This window comes from Chenopodium album, chromosome 2 (genome assembly GCF_948465745.1).
Source record: "Chenopodium album chromosome 2, dcCheAlbu1.1, whole genome shotgun sequence".
Lineage (NCBI taxonomy): Eukaryota > Viridiplantae > Streptophyta > Magnoliopsida > Caryophyllales > Amaranthaceae > Chenopodium > Chenopodium album.
The window spans coordinates 3,519,594-3,535,642 of record NC_137835.1 but is presented as its reverse complement, the minus strand read 5'-3'; the positions used below and the strand labels follow the sequence as shown (position 1 = coordinate 3,535,642).

The window sequence follows — 16,049 nt, the reverse complement described above, 5'->3', positions numbered from 1 at the left end:
GTTTCAAAGCAACTACTCTTTTGAAACCATAGTATCCATGATAAAAGATGGAACTTATCCTGAGAATTATGCTCAGTTTTTGGCCAAAAGACAAAATCTTGGTGGTGGTGTTGGGAGCGGGGAAACTGGAAGTGCTTGTATCCCCAAGCCACATGAACCAGTTATGGTGTTTGGCGTGCAAATTGGCTAAAGACCTTAAACCCTAGTCCTGTTTAGATCCTTTGATGAATCTTTGTTTCTGGTTATTTGATAAACTGAAAGTGCTTGTATCCCCAAGTTGCATGAACCAGTTATGCTGTTTGGCATGCAAATTGGCTTAAGACCTTAAACCCTAGTCCTGTTAGATCCTTTGATAAATCTTTGTTTCTGATTATTTTCTCAGAATTAGATCAATCTTTTGATGCTTTATGTAGAAGATTGTCATTTAAAGTTTATCCTATGAATGTTTTAAGACTTAATTTTATATAGCATGCTTTATTTGTTCTTGATCTGTTATTCACATCAATAATTAGCCTATTGGCTGTTGAACTTCTCCCTGCATCGCTGCAGATGCGGGGAGAGTAGTTCGACAAATGTATGAGCTGCAGGTTGTGCAATCAAATGTGAGGGTATATGTGAAGTCCACACAATTACAGATACTGCTGGTGGATTTTTACAGGCCCTTAACCATCAATGTTGTTTCAATTGATCATCCAGTAATGTAGGTTTTTTTTTTTTTTTTAGACATTCTTATATTTTCCATTACAATAGACGAAAATTTCAATGCCTGCCTATTAGTTGTGACCTTATCTGGGACACTGCATTTTAATATTAAATTTTTGTGCAGTATTGTGACTATTGTCTTATTTATATCAATACTTCTGGAAATGTTTTGAGAATCATATCAAGTGACCCGTAACTGTTTTATAGGATAAAAATTGATTGGAGCAAACATCTTAATTCACAAGATAAAACTAAACAAATACATACACGTTTATATCCTCAAACAAAAATAGAAGTTTAAAAATAACATTATAGAAAAATTATAACTAAAATTTAGCTTGTATATATAATGTAATTCTGAATAACTGAACCTATCCACAAGTTGTTGTGAAACTCAGTTACGTCGCTAGCATCAACAATGATATCTGTATTTAAACTTTCTAGGATCGTTCCGAACTCGTTAATTTTGATTGGTTTAGTCGGGTTTTGAGAAATCCAAAAATCACCATTTGAGTTCCTGTTGATGTTATCTGGTCGTCCTGAAAGTTGGATAAATAGCTCGGCAGTTCCAGCTTTAGGACCGGTAAGCCAATACTTTTGCACTTGATATGTTGATGTTTCCGTAACAAGAATAAAATCTTTGTTCTTGCTCAACGCAACCCCATTTGCGAAGGAAAGACCTCGCATTAGAACAGTTACGCGTCTTGACTTGGGATCATATGTTAGCAGTCTTCCACTTCGATCACTTCTAGTAATCGCCCGAAATTCCCTATACATACAAAAAAGAGTTAGCCCCTACACAACTAGAAAATAGTACTCTGATATGCGTGAATTGAAATAAATTGAATCAATTATATACCATCGATGATAATGAGAACTTGTATCTGTAAAATAAACATGACCGGTCTCAGAGTCAATATCCAAAGCGTTTAAAAAATGAAATGGAACCTCTTCGGCACTGGTTGCGATAGAAGTAGCAACACCACCATTTCGGCCAACCTTAACTAATCCAACACTTGAATCAGTCACATACAGTTCGCACGTTGCTGTGTTGAACTTCAAGCCCAATGGCCTACCACAATATTGTTCTGCCGGGGAATCATTTAATCTATCACATGCATCTGACCTGGAAAATACAAAATTTATTCCTTTAGAGTAAAATTTAAGATATAAATTGACAACGATAAAAATCATTTTACTAATATTAGTTACCGTTTTGTTTATGATAATTAAGCATGCGTTAAAATAATAATAAAATAAAAAACCTACTCAAACTTTTTTTATTTTTTTTTTTGAATAAAAACGCCATTGTTTTTTAAATTTTTTTTTTTTGCTTTTGCTTAAACGATACTACATTATATTAGTTAATCATAGGATTAGGACATCAAAAAATATGAATACCTCTCAGGATAGGTTATTGCAAAAACAGTCCATCCAACGGAATGACCTTGCCACTTAAGTATTCTACCATCTGAAACTCCAACGTACGGACCATTGCCCTCACAATCAAATGCAATAGATTCGGCTCCAGTCGCACCAAATCCCAGTGGAAGACGATGATATTGTCTTCCCTGTGGATGACGTTCAATTCTTGGTATTTGATTTCTAGGCGTATGTCCTCTTGGAATAAATGGAAATTGGGATTGAGCTTGTACTATAAAATTATTCAAGAAAAAAAACAAAAAACTAAAGATTGCGAGTTTTTGCATGGTTTAGGGATTTTCGGCTTGAAAAGTTTTATTAGAAACAATGGTAAATATTACGAACTAGTGTTTCCCTTAGCTCGTCAAGTGAAGAGGGAAAACTAAGGTAGACTGTAAACAGTTTTAGAAAAACTCTATAGTTGGAGGGTGTAATATTGATCCATATATACTACTACAAGTCTTATAATCCTAGTCCTAATCATATTAGAAAACCTAAAACCATGAGTATAAAAGTATACAAAATATATTCTAAACCTATGACAAATATTATCTTTATGTAATATCTATCACTTGTAGATTTAGAGCACTATCAGCAGAGATAAAAAAAAAATTCCCTCACCACTCTCTCTCTAACTTTCCCTCTCCTCCACATCAGATTTTTAAAGAAAGAATTTTTTCCATCCCACCAACAACAAACCAAAAAATTCCCTCACCACTCTCTTTCTTACTTTTCACTATACCCCACTATATTCTCTCTCTTACTTATTTTCAATTATTATAATAATTATTATTCATATACTTGATGATAATTAAATTGTGACTTGAATGATACAATTATGAAATTTAAAGAGTAAAAAACGATATTTTCATAGTATCAAAATATTGAAAAATGGATGTCTATTTATAGATCAAGTTTTTTTTCCGTTGGTAATTTTAGTTTTTTTTTAAAAATAATTTACTGTATACAAAATAGTCGTTTTACAGTAAAACGGTAATATATTTACTGTTTAAACAAAGCTCTTCCAAAAAATGACACGTGTAAGAAGATCAATGGCTGACAATTAAACTCACCACAACATTGTATTTTTACCGTTGAAATATTAATTAATGTTAACTTTATGGTGGGCCCCACACAAAATTAATAAAAAAATAAAAGAAAAAAACACAAAAACCTGCGCCATACCCCACCAAAAGTCAGCAACAATCAAGTTGAGAAAATTTTCTCCAAGAGAAAAAAATCTCATTTTTTCTAGATTTTTTTTGAGAAATTTTGTTGGTGGGATACTTTTTTTGGGGGAAAAAAAATTCTAGAGGAGAATTTTTTCTCTATTGCAAGTGCTCTTATATGAGTAGCTTTTTCCTACCGCCTCTATACTACTAGCTTTGTTCTTATTTGTTTTTCTTTTTTTTGTTATAGAAAAATTCCATAATTCTTAAAGAAAGGCAGTGATTTTTTTTTTATTTTTTTTTTATAATTTTTTTTAATGGATATGATTTTCTATAACTTTCTTGTCATTTAATCTTATATTGAAATTGTTTAATTTTTATTTTTTGCACTAATAAAACTAAAAAGCTTGTAACATGCTCTATATGTTGACTATTTTTCCAAATTTAGGTGTTACACGGACGATCTCCGTGCCTTTTAAATTATCTATAAATTTTAGGAAAATTTGCGAGGAAGGTCCTTTTATGAGGTCAACCTTGTGTGGAAGGTCCTTTTATGAAAAAGCTGGCACGAAAGGTCCTTATATGAACATTGGGTTGCGAGGAGGGTCCTTTGACCGTTCTCCGGCGTTGACCAAAATTTTCCGGCCATTTAAAATCACGTGCAAATCACGTGACCCCTTAAGTTCCCTTTTTTTTTTTTTTTTTTTCCCTCTTTTCTCACGATTTTCCCTCTATCCCCCATTTCTCCCTTATGAAACCCTAATTTTAGAGCAAAATTAATCCTTAATCTTCAATTCTTATCCCTGAAATTACGATTGAAGGCCAATTAAAGACATTCAACCATAGCCGGTGTTGCGTGCTCTTCTTTCCTCCTCACCTTAGTGTTATTGCTTGAACTTTTCCCCATCGTCTTCTTCGTTCTTTAATTTTCGTCGATTATTGGCCTGGTGGGTGGGTGTTCGTGGGGGTCGTGGGTTTGGGTTCTAGTGGGGTGGATGTTCGAGGTGTGGGTTTTAATGTATGGGTGGTTTTCGTAGGTGGCCGGTTCTCGGTGAGTATAGGTGGTTATGGGTAGATCTAGGGTGGTTGGTTAGTTTGGATCGGTGGTTCTTTAATTAGATCGGTGGTTCCGGTGAAATTAAACACTATAACAACCACAATTCTAATTCTAATTGTTGTTTCCAAGCTTAATTTAAAGGGGAAACAGGGAAATTAAGGGAATATAGGGGAAAAAATTAATTTTTGGCTGAGAAAAATTGGTCAAACGGCCGAAGGGCCTGTTCACATTTACTTAACTGAGCTGAACTAAACTGATTGGAGCTGAACAGAACTGATAAGAGCTGAACTGAACTGAATTGAATTGAGCTGACATAAATATTTTATGAGAGAGGGAAATTAAGAGCTGAACTGAACTGAACTGATTGGAGCTGAACTGAACTGAACTAATTGGAGCTGAACTGAACTGAAATTAAGTAAATGTGAACAGGCTCGAAATTTGGTCAAAGGACCCTCCTCGCAACCCAATGTTCATATAAGGACCTTTCGTGCCAGTTTTTTCATAAAAGGACCTTCCACACAAGGTCGACCTCATAAAAGGACCTTCCTCGCAAATTTTCCTAAATTTTATAAAGTACTGATTTTTAATATTGACCAACTTATCCTCTTAACAAATTTAATATTCCTTGCTTAATAAGTTAATGTGGAGTACAAGAACAAATTACAAGCAGGAGTAAAAAAAGAAAAAAAAAAAAAAAAAAGTAAATTTTCTAAAAATAAATGAGAACGCAACAAAGCAAAAATAAAAGAACCGCCTTCTACTAATGCCAAATTTTTGCTTTCATCCATTTTTCGCTTTCTCTCTCTTCAACTTCCTCACACCAGTCAATTGCTGAGTATTTTCTCACTTGATTCTTCAAGCTTTCTCTCTCTTCAAACTTCATCTTCTCACCATTTTTAACTCTCTCTTTTCTTTACGCAACACAATTTCTTCCATTTTTTTCTGGGTTTTCCCCTCCTCTGTTTTCATCTCTCTGTTTTATTTTTTAACAATGCAATTTCATCAAGATTTTCCAGATGGTTGTGACTCTGCAACCTCCTCAGTGAAGAAACCCTTCTTTGAAACGTCGTCGTTTCCTTCTCCTGAATCTTTCAAATGGTGGCGCAAAGCTTCTGCAACGAAGAGCAAGCCAAACTCCTCTGAAAAAGTTAAGAAAACCCCATTTCTAGTAAGGGAAATTAGTGGTGAAGATTTGAAGATTAAAGGGAATGTGTATGATGGAAAGAAACCCAGATGTAATCCGTATTTTGATGAGAAATCGAAGAATACCCACTTTCCAAAAATGGAAACTAAATCTGGGAATTCGAAGGTGAAGGAAAATGTTGATGATTCTGAGGTTCAACCCAAATGTGATGAAAAATCGAAGAAATCGCCATTGTTAGGGAAGGAAGATGAAGGAGAGAGAACGAGGGTTTTAGCAACTCTTAAGATGTTTAGAGAAAAATGCAAGGAAATTTCACAATCAAAAGATGCAATTTCGAAGAAGAGAAATAGGATTGATTTTAGGGCTAAAGAAGAGTTAAGAAAAGAAGGGAAACTCAGAATTTGTTCTAGCAAAATTCTGGGTTCTGTACCTGGTGTTAAGGTAGGAGATCGATTCGAGTATCGAGTTGAAATCAATATTGTTGGACTTCATGGTAGAGTTCAACATGGAATTGATTACATGGAGTATTTGAATAGGTCACTTGCTACTTGTATAGTGGCTAAAGAAGGGTATTCAGATAAAATGAGTGATTATGAGGTGATTACTTATATGGGTGAAGGTGGCATTGTTAAGAATAAGGAGGGTGTTTTCTTTACTGATCAGAAGCTTACTAGGGGTAATCTTGCATTGAAGAACAGTATGATTGCGAAAACCGAGGTCCGTGTCATTAGAGGGCTTAAGATTGCAGCTAAGTTTGGGAATTGGAGGAATGAAACGTTTACTTATGTCTATGATGGGTTGTATAGAGTAGTGAGCTATCAGAAGAAGGTCGGACCGAGTAAGAATATGATTTTCGAGTTCAAGCTGAAGAGGTGCCCTGGACAGGCTGTTGTTCCTTGGTTTAAGTTCAAGAATGCTTGAGATTTGTGAAGTTTTGAGATGATTTTTACCGGCCAAGTATGATTGGTATATAATTTTCTTACTCCTAGTTGAATAGCTATATAGAACTGTTGAGAATGGATACTAATATGCAATGTGTAAATATGTAGGCATTTTGCTGATAATACATGTTCTAGGGGATTTTGAGTAGTACTTGAATTGCAAGGAGGTTTTTAGGCTCAATGTAATAAATTTTGTTCTTGAATGCTATCTTACACAATTTTCATTCTTATTATGAGTTGTGAGTGGTTTTTTCGACGATTTTGATTTGTTATGCATGTTCTATACAGCTATACTGATTCTATGACTATGATTAGTGCTGTAAATTGCAGCTTGATTTACTAATCTTTGAAAGAGAGGCTTAATTGGTATTGCTATAATGTATCATAGACGGTTATGGTTAGTGTTCAGCTTCTCTGGTTAACAATATTGCTGAGTGTGAGCCTATAAACATTTAATGGTACTCTTTGCTATTCTGTTTGGATGGATGATCGATTGAATGTTGGGTTGAAAAGCATTAAAAAAAGTGTGATTGATAGTTTGATGCTCCAGTTCTCCACCCACATACTGTCATATGTGGATGCAGCTTTATTTGCTGTGCTTGTAGAGAGGTTGTTTACTTAAGACCTGTAATTCTGAAGGCGAATGATCTAAACATAGCCTAACCCTTTATTCTTCACCATATGACTCGTGTAAAAGCCTTAACAAGACTTGTGATTCAGCCCATGATTTGCAGTGCTAAAGAGTGCCAATATTGACACTATCAACTAAAGTAGCCAATTCATTGTCCTGTAAAAAGTTGATGCAGTAACTGTGAGTATGTATAGTATCTGGTAATTTTCGAATAACCTACAGTACACCATCCTCTTGTTTATGAGCAATAAGCCAATTACCTTTATCTGTTTTGGATGCACTGATATGAACTTTCAGCTGTCTGTTAGAGTCTGCATTAATCTTGTTTTGGATGCACTGATATGAACTTTCAGCTGTCTGTTAGAGTCTGCATTAATGCATACAAATTCGTCGACAAAGGGATTACTGATTCTTAACAAGTAATGAGACAGATGATGCTAAACTTTTCAGTAATCATGCATTATACCTTTATATAGAACTCTGCATACTGGCATACTGCATACAGCATACTAGAATTACCACAATTCCACTAAATCATTGTATGTTTCATGTTTGTACGCATTGGTAATTGGGTGGTGAGAGAGTACATAGCTTCAAACATATGCATTCTGTGGTGGAGATAACATATCCAAATTTGTAATGTACATTTGGACGAGTAACAGCCATAGCGATAACACCACCTTCCTTGTGTCGAGTGTACATGGTACAATCGGTTGTATCATGAATATGGTAGAACAGTTATTTTCTTTTCTTATACCTTCTTAAAATTTACATAATTTTTTCTCAGAAAAATCATTGAATTTATCGTTTTCTTGGTTACTACTCTGTATAAAACTTTCTTCATTACTAGGAAAATAAAAATTACACATATTATAACAAATTCCGAAAATAAATCATTTTTAAAAAAATCTGTTAAATTTCGTTTTTTTTTTTTTTTTTTTCTTTTCATGGCTCCATTTTTCTCTCCTCACAACAGTAGCAAACTCATACAGTTCAGTACATTCTTAGTACATTTTTCCCTCTTTAAATTTCAGTCTAATCACTCCACCCCACAGTAACTAGCTAAAAAATTCCCAAAATTAACTTTGGCCTTCTCTGTATTTTTTCCCTCTCTCTGTTTTTCTCTGAAATTTTCAGCCATGAAATCTAACTTTGACCTCAGTTGTGGTTCCTCAAAGAGCCGACCTTTCGTCAAATCGACATCGTTTGAAATTCCTGAATCATATAAATGGTGGCGCAAAGTCTCTGCTATCAAAACCAAACCAAATTCTACAAAAAGTGTTAAGAAAACCATTCAATCTTCAGCAATGAAATACAGAGATGATAATATTATAATTCATAAAAATGCTGCTGGCAGCTTTAAACGCAAGGCATTCCTTTTTTCTGATGAGAATTTGAAGAAAACCCCGTTAAACAGGAAGGAAGATGGAGGAGAGAGGGTGAGAGTTTTGAGAACTCTTTCAATGTTCAGAGCGAAATGTAAGGAAATCTCAAGTTCCCGAGTTTCGATTTCAGTAAAGGATATAAGAAGGATTGATTTCAAAGCTAAGGAAGAGCTAATAAAACAGGGGAAAATCCAAATTTCTTCAAGCAAAGTCATAGGTCCTGTCCCAGGTGTTGAGGTTGGGGATCGATTCGAGTACCGGGTTGAACTGACTATTGTAGGACTACACGGCAGAATTCAACATGGGATTGATTACATGGAGTATAAAGGGAAGTCTCTTGTTACTTGTGTAGTGGCTAAAGAAGGGTATTTTGATAAAATGGATGATTCTCAGGTGATCACTTATACCGGGGAAGGCGGCATTGCTAGGAACAAGGAGGGGGTTTGTCCTAAGGATCAGAAGCTTGTTAGTGGTAATCTTGCTATGAAGAATAGCATGATCGCCAAGAACGATGTTCGTGTCGTGAGGGGGCTTAGGGTTGGAGCTAAGTTTAAGGATGGGAGATACGATCCGATTGCTTACATCTATGATGGATTGTACAAGGTTGTGAGCTATGAAAAGAAGATAGGACCTTACAAGAATTTTATTTTCGAGTTTAAGCTAAAGAGATGTCCTGGGCAGCCTGTTGTTCCTTGGTATAAGTTCAAAGCTGCTTGAAATTTACAGCATGATATGGGATGTACATTTTGGACTGAATTATGCTGGAAGAAAATATGGTGATCTATATACAGTTTTTGTCTTATGCTTTTGATACTTTGTATTGCATACCCCAAATTAATTATGTGTATAACCTAAGTGTAGGATCTTGGTACATTGGTAAGATTATATATGTAATGAGTTATAGGCTAATGTGATAGTATTATATAAGGACATATGGTTACGATTTGTAACGCAATATCGTTCATTGGAGCCAAATTTTCTAACCTTTCAATGTGTTTAATGCTTCTGTGGTTAACAGATTAAGAAGCCTGTGAAGGTAACCCACTCTAGCAATTTCTAGGCCTCATCATGCTTAGATTTATTGCAATTTTTATATAGGTGGATGATCCATTAATTGTTCCTTCTAAGATTAAAAGAAGTGAAAGTGGCTATTCATTACCTACCCTAAGAACTGCAATTTTGGTCCTTGTCTAGACCAGACTCCAGATAATGCAGAATTATGATTCTTTTGATTGCAGATAGTCTTCTAACAGTTCTAAGGCCTGATCTTTAATGCCTAATCTGAGCTCTTGGGTTGTTGCTAAGAGACTCCCTCAGATTAGAATCATCAGTAAAAGGTTTGAAATAATTTCCTATGGTGGAATATTCTTGGCATGACAGTGAATTTCACAGCCATACTTCCTCAGCCCGTAATTAATTGTCATGTTGATAGAGCTAATTTGTACTAGTAATGTGACAATGACGAGGAAGTACATTATTACAAGTATACTCCTGAATGAGGCACTGTATACTCACAGGCTAGGCAATACTTTAGACAATAGGCACAAAGCAATAAGGGAATTTTCAGCAAGGCAATAGTTGCAAATTTGCAATTAGACTTGTTGAGTGTCAAAAAAGGCCATTGGCCCAGCCTAGTCGAACAAAAGTCTAGCCCGGCTTACGATCACATCTAATTCAGAAGCTATAATAATTAAGGAGTGTTAATGAATCGAGCTTGAGCCTACGGCATTAATGTATCATAGCTTGGCAGCTTACACCAAAAGTTTTAGGCTTTACTTGAATTGTTAATCAACTCAAATTATTCAATCTTTTTTTTGGCACCCCTTGGCCCTTAGTAGTCAGTACTTTCAGTATTAGGGGAAGGTAAGGGTAACGGTAAGGTAAGGGTAAGGGTAAGGGAATCCCCACATCCTAAGTTGCCTCCAATGAAAATTAATTCCACAAAGATACTCCGTGAGATTATAACACTCTATCTATTGTAATGAGTAATATATAAAAAGAAAGGAGCTTTTGGGTGATAAGTTTTATTATTCCTAAATTACCCCTGTTCAACATATTTTTTAATTAGAATTAAGAAATAAAATTGCGTGATAGAGTATAAAAACATATTCCTGGGCCTCAACCACCAACTTAAGCTTTTGGTTGAGTTGGTACTTAACATTGTGGAAAAAAAAAACAGAAAATTGAGTAGATACATTCGAGTATTATACAAGTACGCATTACGTGTGTCTATAAGCTTGTACTCCGTATTATTAGACCAAATACTACAGAGTAGTTAAATACAACGGCATTACGTAAAACTTGAAAAACGGAGGTATTACTTCACAGCTAGTTTTACGTATCCCCTTTGGTTTCCTCTGGTCAATGAAGCATTGTTATTTCAAGGAACATCTTCCCAACTATCTACTCATTCCATTCTTTAATTTGACTCGTAGAATTCTCCATTTTATCCTCAAATTCCAATCAAAACAAAAATGGTTGCTCTTCCAACAATCGCAAGATCAATTAATCAACAATGTCGTCGATTTTCAAATCCCTCTATTTTACGTCGTCAATGGCAGTTTCTCACCTTCCGTCGTCTCTTACTTGACTCCGTCTCTGATTCCGTCAAGCTCCGACGACTCTCCGATTCCGATTCCGGTAATTTTTTCATCCTTAACTTCTGAAATAAACCCTAATTTTATTTTTTAATTGCAACCCTAATTACCTGTAATTGTGTGACTACGACAGAAATTTCCATGTTTTTTGATAGAAATGATAATTAAATGCATGTGTATTAACAAGTTTTGTAATTCATAATTTGTGCTGTTTTGTTCTGGTTTATATTGAACTCTATCTGCTACTGAGGAATTATCAGACTGAGTTTTTCTTAGGCCTTCAGATACTGCATTAGCTGTTACTGAGAACTGTTTGCTGGATTAGTCGTAAATTTTTTGGTATTCGGAGTTTTTAAATCAGTGTTATCCATGGATTTTATCGTTCGGTTTCGAGTTTTAAGGCCGAAATAGCTTACAGCTACAAGAAATAGGATTGGAATATGTACTGAGAAACTAAATTTAGTAATGTATCCAAATGGTAGAACCAGGTTTTCTAGCATCCAAGAAATGTAGACACCATTAGCAGCTGCAATTGCTGCAAGTGATTGTCTCAATTTTTCACACTACTGACACTTTAAAATATGAGTTGCCGTAATTTGTGACCGTGTTTTAGAGGCCTTTTGCAACAAAAAAGTTGCCATACTTATAGTAGTTGCTGTAATTTGTTGTTGAGAATGCACTGTGGAATGTTTTTGATGCTGCCTCTACAACTTCCCTTTTCCTATCGTCCCGTTGAGAGTAGATCTGCCCCTAGTTGGTTCCACAAAGTTTAAGACAATGTACCCCAAATCCTTCCTTAGTTTATGAATATTAAGAGAACAGTGTTACCTAATTCTCTATCTAATTTGCCTTTTGAATTCATAAGTCACCAAAGTGGGTTAAAAATAGCCCAAAGTTACCACATTTTGCATTGAGTTAGCGAATTATGTAACACTGTTAGACACTATTTCAAAAGACTTTCTCATATTTATTTTTAGCAAGTGAGATTAAAGTATGGTAAAGTAGAAATTTGCTAATCTCCAAATATTTTTATTTGACGATAATCGTAGTAACAACAGCAGTGATTATAACCGAAAGCTGTGTTTGCTTTATTATCAGGAAAACAAAATCTCTTATCTCTGGAGATTATTTTGTGAATTCTACTGTTTTTATTATAACTTGATTGCTTTGTTTTTCAGGGATTGTTGAGCTTACCTTAGATAGACCAGGATCAAAAAATGCCATTGGGAAGGATATGCTTACTGGCTTAGAACATAGCCTAGAAACTATAAACAGAGACTTCTCTTCCAAAGTCATGATGATTTGCAGTTCAGTTCCTAAAGTCTTTTGTGCTGGTGCCGATTTGAAGGTATACTTAACATTATGTTGGTAGTTATGCTCTTCCATCAATCCCATAACCAGCTGGTGGTCTTTTTTTCTTAAGTGCCTCTATGCCTCTCTATCACCACATTCATTTGGTGCTATCCTGAGCTTAGTTTTGTTCTGCTATATGTGTGTGCAGGAACGAAGAGCAATGTCACCAATTGAGGTCCAAACCTTTGTAAATACTCTTCGATCTACGTTTTCACTGTTGGAGGTTTGTACTTTATTAATATTCACTATTGGCATATGGCATGTGCTATTACTTGTGCAAGGAGAATTGTGTTATCTTTCATCAGTAATTTGTGCAGCTGTGTTGCAATTCTCCTTGCATTTTAACTTGACTCTTCTTGTATTGGGTAAAAGGCAAATTCTTTGTTTGAAAATATGACATTTCAAGAACAGCACTGGCAGTACTTCTTACTAATAGTTGTGTGTTAATCAAAATCTATCCTTTGGAGAATCTGTGCTGTTGGTTATTAATATTCCATCATGTAATCAGGAGTGACACTTGCTAAACATTCTCAGGCACTTAATATTCCCACTATTGCTGTCATGGAAGGAGTAGCTTTAGGCGGAGGACTGGAAATGGCCTTGTCGTGTGATCTCCGGATATGTGGTAAATAAGTGAGCTTCCTAGTTTTGGTGATTAGAAGTTTAATATAAAAAGAATCAACCCTTGTGATGCTAAGAAATCTTCATCTTGATGTTTGTACTTGTTTGGCTAGGTGAAGATACTGTAATGGGATTGCCAGAGACTGGACTTGCTATAATTCCTGGGTATGTGCAGTTTTCACTCTAAAATGAAACCTTCAGCTGTGCTGTTTTTCAAATACAATAGATGCTAAGGCAGCTTGTTACATATCTGTTTGCTGTTTTTCAAATACAATAGCTGCCTTAGCTTGTTACATATCTGTTTGCTGTTTTTCAAATACAATAGATGCTAAGGCAGCTTGTTACATATCTGTTTGCTGTATTTCCAACTGTGCTGGATACGTCTTGATATTTACTTGTCTTCTAGGGCTATGTATATAGTGGAGTTAGAAGTTGAATACCACAGTATGGTATAGTTGGACACTTCAGGTAGACATTAGCATTACATGGTGCTCACAGAAGATAAGATTTCAGTTGCTGATTCCTCAATTGGTTGTCCCACAGAGCAGGTGGCACTCAGCGGCTTGCTAGATTGGTAGGGAAATCTGCAGCTAAGGAACTTATATTTACTGGCCGTAAAATTTCTGGCACAGAGGCATTATCTATGGGTTTGTTGACTTCAACTAAACTCCTGTCTGTTTGATAGAATAATATCAGTTGAATTATCTTAGCATTTAAAGAGGGTTGTGATGCAGGTCTCGTGAACTACTGTGTCTCTCCTGGTTCAGCTTATTCCAAGGGTCTTGAAATTGCACGGGAGATAAATCAGAAGGTTCTTTATATATGCCCTAAAAATTTACTCTTTGCTTTCTTCTGCTTTTGATTTGACATTGTAGTGTAAATCATGACATAATTATAGTAAATGACATGATTTCTTCTGCCTTGATCGGGCACTGTCTTGAATTATCATTCTTCTTTTTATCCTCTTCTAGAATATAAATAAAACTGGTTGCTTTTGTTTAGCTTATAACATGTTTTATTCATGCTACTTGAGGTCTTCTGAGTGTTAAGTTGTTTTATTTGTTGCTTCACAGGTTTTGAATGTGGATGAGAGTTGATTTGTATGTTTCATTAAGCCCCATAAATGATGTTCCCTCTAACTTTTGGTGTTCATTTTTTTATTTCTCTTATTGACAGGGTCCAGTGGCTGTGAGAATGGCAAAACGAGCTATTAATGAAGGACTTGATATGGATATGACATCGGCTTTAAGATTGGAAGAAGAGTGCTATCAGAAAGTTTTAAATACTAAAGATCGATTAGAAGGCTTAGCAGCATTTGCTGAGAAGCGAAAGCCAAGATACACAGGCGAATGATTATTGGTAAATTCAGTGAGCCGCTTCTGTTGTTATTTTTAATTCTGTTCTGTTTGATGTTCTGGTTTCTTCCGAAGTTGAAGCATATTTGTACATGCCATGCCCTATTTTCCTCCAATGTACTCTACTGTAAATAACTAAATAATTCTATAGATGCGTGTAGGTTCTCTTCAATTCTTCAAAATTGCTTGAAAACCTACCCTCCATTGTTGCAACATTTCTGTGTAGGACCCGGGTTAATCAGTGGCGATTTCAGGATTTGTTCGTTATGGGTTCGGACTCTCCAAACAAATTGAAGGATATAAAATATCATAATTCAAAATAAAATTCGGGTGTGCACAAATGCACAATTCATGTCAATTACAACAACAACAAAAAAAATAATAAAAAAATAAAATAAAATAAAATTCAAATAAATTACAATTAAACTCGACGAGTCTTCATGTTTTGAAAGCTATTTATTACATCATCATCTTTAACTAGGAAAAATATTTCTTTCTCAACAAATGTGACTAAACAAAGGGGTTGGGTTTCGAACCCCTGACTCCTGTACTAAAAGGCAAGACATTCACCACCAGAACGCGGGATGTATAAGTGAAATAATATGTGGAGTTTAATATTTATCCCTATTTTTTTTTAAAAAAAAAAACCTATTCGTTTTTTTTGGAATCGCCACTGGGGTTAATAATATTTTAGGATAAACTTTTGGGCTTAAAGGTTAAATTTTATCTTATACTCCGTACGAGTTATCTAAAAAATGCATATAATCTCTTTTGATAAAGAGCATGAAATAATTATTATAGAGATTTAAATCGAATAGAGTATACTTCGTATAATACATGTAATTATTTATTGTTATCCTAATTTCATCCACTATTATCAAACTTTTTTTTTTTTGGCCTATGTTGTAATCCTGATGTCTGATAAGTTACTCTAATAACATCCGTGTTTCGTTTGTAACAATATTTTAGTATAGCTAGTCGTCTGGTCAGTGGTCAACTTGCCACACACAACTTACATACGAAGTACTTAGGTAGTCTAAAAAAGATGTGTTGGATGGTTACATACACTTACACCTAATAATAATAATAACAACTAGTATTTAGGCCCGGGCTGCCCGGCATAATAGAAATCCTTAATAATATTTAATTTTGATAGAATGTCAAGTAATAAACTAATAGCTTAGTGGCTAATGTGTTGGAGTTTAAGCTTATGATTGTGTGTTGTAATCTTGTAAGATTCATATTTTAGAACATTTGGAATGAAAAACTTGATTAAATATGGAGAGCATCACATGGCACCTAAATTTGTTTAGTAACACCTTTTAATATATTGTAAAACCAAGTGACTACAATATGTACCTGTATCAAAAGAATAACAAGAGCAATATTCAGAAGAATCTGCGAATTAGAAGAATAGAAGCAGTGCGGAGATTAATGTAGCAAAAATTGGTCTCTAATCTCTGTATCATTCATTCGGCCTCTGTTGTACCATTCATTCATTCTTGTAGTAGTGGCAAATTGATGAAGACGACAGTTTGCGAATCAGAGGTAATGTGAATATTGTAGCCAAAATTGGCATCAATGTCTCTGTATCATTAAACCAAGTATAAGGGTAATCAGTAGTATATAAATATATAAGTTGTATAAACAAGTAACAAGGACGGTGTAAAAT

The 16,049-nt window shown here is 34.9% G+C and overlaps 4 protein-coding genes across 4 annotated transcripts in view; 2 read left to right on the top strand and 2 right to left on the bottom strand.

Moving 5' to 3' along the window:
- LOC145593227 (large ribosomal subunit protein bL19c-like) overlaps positions 1-6,323 on the bottom strand; it is a 142,377-nt gene extending 136,054 nt beyond the window's left edge. Inside the window, exon 1 of the mRNA XM_081649705.1 lies at positions 6,306-6,323. The gene's annotated coding sequence lies outside the window, so the exon portion shown is untranslated. The remainder of the gene's footprint in view (positions 1-6,305) is intronic.
- LOC145606339 (protein STRICTOSIDINE SYNTHASE-LIKE 10-like) lies at positions 1,036-5,138 on the bottom strand. The gene is made up of 4 exons (XM_081662355.1): positions 5,102-5,138; positions 2,104-2,356; positions 1,562-1,828; positions 1,036-1,471 (listed from the first exon to the last, which is right to left on the bottom strand). The coding sequence occupies exons 1-4, from the start codon at positions 5,136-5,138 to the stop codon at positions 1,036-1,038; spliced, it is 993 nt and encodes a 330-aa protein (XP_081518481.1).
- LOC145606330 (histone-lysine N-methyltransferase, H3 lysine-9 specific SUVH5-like) lies at positions 5,342-6,415 on the top strand. The gene has a single exon (XM_081662344.1). The coding sequence runs from the start codon at positions 5,342-5,344 to the stop codon at positions 6,413-6,415; it is 1,074 nt and encodes a 357-aa protein (XP_081518470.1).
- A 4,344-nt stretch (positions 6,416-10,759) lies between these two features.
- On the top strand, positions 10,760-14,612 carry LOC145579917 (putative enoyl-CoA hydratase 2, mitochondrial). The gene is made up of 8 exons (XM_081637223.1): positions 10,760-11,091; positions 12,227-12,396; positions 12,550-12,624; positions 12,936-13,026; positions 13,136-13,187; positions 13,566-13,669; positions 13,757-13,833; positions 14,199-14,612. The coding sequence occupies exons 1-8, from the start codon at positions 10,926-10,928 to the stop codon at positions 14,373-14,375; spliced, it is 912 nt and encodes a 303-aa protein (XP_081493349.1). The 5' UTR covers positions 10,760-10,925; the 3' UTR covers positions 14,376-14,612.
- Positions 14,613-16,049: the final 1,437 nt, after the last annotated feature.

Coding starts and splice junctions, on each gene's coding strand:
- LOC145606339 (XM_081662355.1), bottom strand. CDS start 5,138: ATGGATGAAAGCAAAAATTTGGCATTAGTAGAAGGCG. Junction 2,357..5,101: donor TTTGGCATTAGTAGAAGGCG/GTTCTTTTATTT, acceptor ATAATTTTATAG/TACAAGCTCAATCCCAATTT. Junction 1,472..1,561: donor AGTTCTCATTATCATCGATG/GTATATAATTGA, acceptor TTGTATGTATAG/GGAATTTCGGGCGATTACTA.
- LOC145606330 (XM_081662344.1), top strand. CDS start 5,342: ATGCAATTTCATCAAGATTTTCCAGATGGTTGTGACTCTGCAACCTCC.
- LOC145579917 (XM_081637223.1), top strand. CDS start 10,926: ATGGTTGCTCTTCCAACAATCGCAAGATCAATTAATCAACAATGTCGT. Junction 12,625..12,935: donor CTACGTTTTCACTGTTGGAG/GTTTGTACTTTA, acceptor AAACATTCTCAG/GCACTTAATATTCCCACTAT. Junction 13,670..13,756: donor CACAGAGGCATTATCTATGG/GTTTGTTGACTT, acceptor GTTGTGATGCAG/GTCTCGTGAACTACTGTGTC.